General features: G+C 33.5%; 1 protein-coding gene across 1 annotated transcript; it reads right to left on the reverse strand.

Annotated features, from left to right (window-relative positions):
* Positions 1-1,885: 1,885 nt before the first annotated feature.
* On the reverse strand, positions 1,886-3,613 carry LOC103962914 (transcription factor bHLH94). The gene is made up of 3 exons (XM_009375697.3): positions 2,985-3,613; positions 2,346-2,741; positions 1,886-2,239 (listed from the first exon to the last, which is right to left on the reverse strand). The coding sequence occupies exons 1-3, from the start codon at positions 3,456-3,458 to the stop codon at positions 2,138-2,140; spliced, it is 972 nt and encodes a 323-aa protein (XP_009373972.2). The 5' UTR covers positions 3,459-3,613; the 3' UTR covers positions 1,886-2,137.
* Between the last annotated feature and the right edge of the window lie 2,387 nt (positions 3,614-6,000).

Below are 6,000 nucleotides of genomic sequence, written 5' to 3' on the forward strand. Positions count from 1 at the left end.
CCACTCTTTTCTTTCGCATGAAAACTACTAACACTAAACAACGCTAAAACTTCCACCTCGTGCTTAATTATAAAAACTAAAAAATGGCTCCTTTTCTTCATTTTTGCTTCCTGAGCTTGGTTAACAAAAACTTTTGTAGCACTCTTTTTTTAGGGGCATCAACTTTTAGCGAAAGATTATCTCTTGCAATTAAGACATAGTTTTAGTAGTGTCACCAGTTCATTAGACACTTATAAAAATGAATCATTTGTAATTAGCAACAAGAGCCCATGTATCCTTTTAGAGGTTTACTTCATTTCTCTCTACCCAAACAAACAATATGTAAGCAAATTGACCAAAACCAAAGACAATGGGTACGTTAATTTTCTTAGGGAAAACTATAAAATGTTATTGAATTACAAAGGGAGATATAGTACATGCAAATACAACAACCCACTTATAGGAGGGTTCCACAAATAACATAGCTCAGATCAAACAATTTCACTGATTTGCAGAGCAATGGGTTGGGTACGCATGCTCGACAAGGAATGACCATTTTTCCAAGTTCTCCACACTATTTTAAGTCAACAGTCTTTAACACACATGTTTTTTTAGCTTTTTACACACTTTAATCTAATTTGGATTGTTGGTTTTGTTTGATTTATTCGTTGAGAGTAATAAAAATGCATTTTTTTAGCTTACTTTTGTCTAATTCTGATAATTGATATCGTTTGATATATTTGCTTTAATGGTTAACAATGATGAAAAGATGTGTAAAAAGTTAAAAATGATGTGTAAAAATTACTTTGAGCATAGCAATTTGTAACCTTTTAGTTTTATGATTATCCTTTCTGTTAACTATTTTCTTTTTCTTTATTTCTCTTTCCAACATGATGTTTGCTTAAAGGTAATATAAACCCCACCAGCATATCAAACTTTAAAAATTACCTAGGGATTCGACAATGAACAAGGTACGGCTTCTGGCATCAAATTATCTTCAAAGCGCCAATGATTATTATCCTCTCAAAGCATTCGGGGAATTTTTTTTAACAGTGGTCTAGGACTCTAGAGAATTCGATACAATCTAAGGTTTTTTAATTGTTAAATCTTGAGTTAAAAACATAAAACACTTAAAGTAAGTTATATTTTGAAACACAATAGAATTTTGACTTTCGAAGATATATAAAATTATGTAAGATATCACTTAAAGATACAAAATTCTATGAAAATGTATGTCAAGCATCATTTCTTTTAACTATTGGATGTAACGTGTACATTGTTTAATTACAATGAAATAATGTATTGCGGAAAACTCTATATTCATTGCAGTAGTTGTAGTTTGATATATATATGCAGAGTTATATAGGAACAAAAATGCTGAGCTCTTCTAAACTTGTTCATGCATGGCACTGATAGCAGCGCTTGCGGCGAAGTTTGAGCTTTATCGACAAAAAAGTTTCGTCGAGAAAGCCATATTTTTTCCTTTTCTTTGGCGAGGCTGCCTTCTCTTGCTCTTTCACTACTTATTCTATAGGTGGTACCAACGTCTAGGTCCTCTCTATGAAATATTAGAGAGTGTGTTGCATGTGCTTTTAATATTTTTATAAGAGCTCTTTTTGTATTCTTCCAAATCCATCACATTTCGATGCTTGATGGTATGTAACATCATCATTGCAAGGTTATTTCACAACTTAAAATCCCCTAAATGGCTAAGATTAAAAAATTTAGTTGACTAAAACTCGTGGGACATATCTTCCACTTCCCCGATAACAAATTATATCCTCAACGAATTTTTTACCCAAAGTCATCTATAGTTATTCAAGTGGTGAAAATGCACATGAAGAAGTGCTCATGTGCACAACAGATGATGAATTTTTACGAATTTTCTAATGATGATTGACAGAAGTGGTAAAACACACTATAAAATTCAAGTCTAGATGGTAAATCACCAAGATTTTTAATTTGGATGGTATTTGCATGCACCCTAAATAGGTCAGGTGGTGCAAATTATCCATTATTTAAAAGAAAAACAAACAAAAGAGAAAAATATGAAATGAGAGAGAAGACTCACTCTCAGTCTATTTTATCTAAAGAAAAGAGTTTCTTAAACTGAAATTCAGAAGAAGAAAAAAAAAAAAAAAAAAAAAAGATTTGACGATCAGTTCAAATTCAGCATTGCCTCTTCCTGAATCCTAGCTAGCATCTCATGGACAGCTGTTGCAATCTCATCCACTGAAGTCAGCATGCACTCATCTTCTACCTGCTTAATTTTGGAAAATTCATCACAAAAATATATACAAATTCCTTATTCTTAATCTTCTAAATTTTCTTCACGAAATTAATTTTTGAATTGATTTTCCAATTACCTTGAGACTGAGAGAATAGAGGACAATATCATCAACAGTGACAACATTGAGATGGAGAATGGTAAGGTGCATATCATGCAACCCTGAAACAATTTTCAAGAGTTGCTTTGGGACCTTTTTGGATCTTACTTTGAGGCTTGCATGGCTCTCCACCATTGTCACTTCTATGTCAGCCGCAATTTTGCTCGACCTGCACTCGAGCAGCGGCAGCTCCGCCATGGCTGCCACCGCAGACTCATGATCACTAGTAGATGACCTCGATGAGTACTGGGGGAAGGTGAAGAATTCGGAAAAAGGCACACGATCATTTGCCTTTTGGACGCCCAGGAATTGCACTTCTTGCTCTAGCTCCTTCACATAATTAATCGCACCCCCAATGATTGATGCTTGGTCTCCCTAATAATACAACCGAAATGTAACATTTTTTGGTCGGTCCAATAATTAAGTGCGTGTGTAATAACATTTTGAGTTTCAGTTTTTAATTGAAAATAATTATCAAATACATTCTCAATTTTCAGATACAATGATATAAAATTGAAAAATAAAAACGAAATTGTTATCAAACGATTCTTAACTTTACCATACAAATAAGAATGACATTAACAAAGTAGTAGTGCGAAGGTATATGTAATTATGTACCCTTTGGACGTACGAGTCGGGCATTATCGATCGAAGCACAGAGAGATACTCATTCATCTGTTTTCTCCTGTTGCGCTCAACTGCGATGTGAGTCATTCTCTGGTTCTCAATCTCCTCCTCGTTCTTTTTACTCTTGGCACGACGTCGTTTCACACGAGAACTTCTAGACATGTTGATTGTGTCCTCCAATGGTAGTTGAAATTCGGGTTGATCACCAGTAGGGTTTGTAGTGCTGGCAACTGGGTTTGGATTGGAGAGGTGCAATTCGTTGAAGTGAGGTACCATTGAAGGCGGTGAGGAATACGTAGAACCATAGTTAGGGTAATTCTGGTCTGTTTGGTAGTCGAGAAAATCAAGAGAGGCTTGCTGTTGATCATCAACATAGCTCAAATTTCCTCCTAACAAGTTGTAGAGGTCTTTGTTAGTAGTGTAACTAAATGGGTCTTGAGGGAAAACGACGGCTTCCAGAGCCATTTTCTCTGTGCCAGCTCTCTCGTGTTTCTTGGTAGTTGGTACTTCGGCTTTTAAATGCAATTCATGAGTTATTTAAGGTTGCGGAAACTGAGCCTTTAAAGGGTTTCATGATGAACCAAATCCACAAGAAATTTCTGTGTGTGGGGAAATATAGTTGTATTATGTTATTATTTCACGTGTTATATAATAATGATGGATAATAGAATTGATCTATCTTACTTCTAAAATATATTGATAAAAAATACAAATGCACGCATTATAATTTAACTGAAATAATAACATCATCAAACTACGTTTGTCAGTACATCAAAAAATCTCTCCAAATCCACAGCAGACCACACGTGATATAAAGTTGAACTAATTATTGCAAGAGAGGGAATTTAACTTTGCATGCTAGCTGCACATCAAGTGATCTCGGTTGGAAGATTATTTTATCCATATGTATATGCATTTAACAAAGATACATACAATTCAGACATATATACACATGTCACGTCATGAATGGATTGAAAATGACATTTAATGTCAAATCTTTCTGATTTGAAAATAATAATATTACCATTAAAATCAACAATAATGATATACACTAGTGAAAATGATGATAAACATTATGGATTATTAATTACGAAATTAGAAAAATGATATTACACATCATTAATTTGGTTGTAGTTAGTAAAGTTAGTTAGAGTAGTGTGCTTATCTTTATGCATGTAAGTTCAAATATGTCTTCTTATAATTTAAATTAATCCAGAACAAACCGTTGCTTCTTAATTTCATAATCATCTATTACCAGTTCTTCTGTTGCTTTTCAAAGATTTAGTTGAATTTTGACATGTTGAAGATATAGGATAAGTATTTGTAATTCATGAAAATTGTATCCATGTAAGTAAGCTTTATTATTTTTATGAAGATTTGAACAAGTAACTTTTTATTTTTTTGACTAATTTTACGATGACAGCAATGAACATAGAATTGTATAAAGCCAGTGATAGGGTAAATAAACATTCTCCTTCATTACCCGTGGAAGAAACAAATTAGTGAACTAATTATGATGTTTTGCATTAGGTAATAAAGTGTGGTATGCACGACTACTCTGCCAGCTAGCTGTAATTGTATGGAAGCTTGAGGAACCTGTGAGCCTGTGACTCTGAGAGGCCGAAAGGCATTGTCATTTGGTGATAATATGGTCGGATCGATATAGTACAATCTGATGGGAGAGAAGACCGAACCAAAGGGTGATGATCGATGCGGAGATTCTTACAAAGTTGAGACCACAAAAGCGAGAAATTTTTTAGTGTGATTGGAACACGGAATAGTATATCACGTGTCATTATATTAATGATAGAATATGTGTGCTAAAAGTTAATAACTTAAAAATACAATTTCTTACTACTTATGTAAAAACATGCGATATACCATCCATGTTCCCGTCACAGGGGAAAATTTCTCCACAAAAACCTGAGAACTTTGAGAGAACCCTGCACGTACGGTATGGCAGCAGCTGTCATGCATGCATAGGCTTGTACGAAGGAATCAATGTTATATATCCAATACAAACAACCAATTGCTACATCACCACTCTACAGTGTGACACAATCACTGTACATCTCTCATTTTTGTGTGAATTATATGAAGTATGGGTGCTAGGAATCTTCTCGCTCACACATATTCGTTCTACTTTCTTAATTCTTCTCAATTTGTAATGTTACAAAATGATTCAAATTGTCTAGTTTTTAGTTCACCAGTTAAAAATAAACTCTAAAAAAAAAAAAAAAAAACGTGTAATTGAAAGAAAATGATTTATACACGATTTTTGACTTTCTGCACATCATGTTAATTATGTCTATTCATTCACTTTTGAATTCTTCAATCCAAATTAATTAACAAAACTAAACGTGAGTATGAAGGAAAATGGTATGTGGAAATCACTTCTCTAGTTGAAAAACATAATTCATCTATTTATTGGATAATTATTCGGTAACTAAATGCTTTCGAATTTTTTTACACATGATCTTTAAAGAGTGGCCTAAAAAAATAGACGATTAAGATCATGCATCATGAAATATAAATGAGAAGGAGAGCCGAAAAAGTAGAACAAGAAATTTCAAATGAGAAGTTTCCTAACATTTTCCTTGTATGAACTAATATTAATTGGTACATGTATAATGTATATGTATATGCGTGTATGTGTGTACATGTTTTGCCATAGGTCTATTATAACCTCCATCATCTCCCCAAAGACTAGTGTAGTACTGCTTGTAAGACTAGTGTAGTACTACTTGTAGGTCTTTCAAAGAGAGGAGTTTCACTTCATAGCCTTCATTAAGATGTCTGTAAGTAGATCATACACAGGAGTCCACTGAATGTTAGGCTACTGTGTTTCATATTTCATTTGTACTAGCTAGGTTCATCTTTATTGAAACTTGAATAAGGAAATATTTTATATCACCATTTCGATCTCCTTTAAAATTATTTTCTTTTTAACTAAAAATGGAATCAGCAAAGGCAAAGACATGTTACAGTAACATGTTAGAAGAAAGTT

The sequence above is a fragment of a genome, unplaced genomic scaffold (assembly GCF_019419815.1).
Source record: "Pyrus x bretschneideri cultivar Hongxiangsu unplaced genomic scaffold, Pyrus_bretschneideri_v1 Contig48, whole genome shotgun sequence".
In the NCBI taxonomy this organism is placed as follows: Eukaryota; Viridiplantae; Streptophyta; class Magnoliopsida; order Rosales; family Rosaceae; genus Pyrus; species Pyrus x bretschneideri.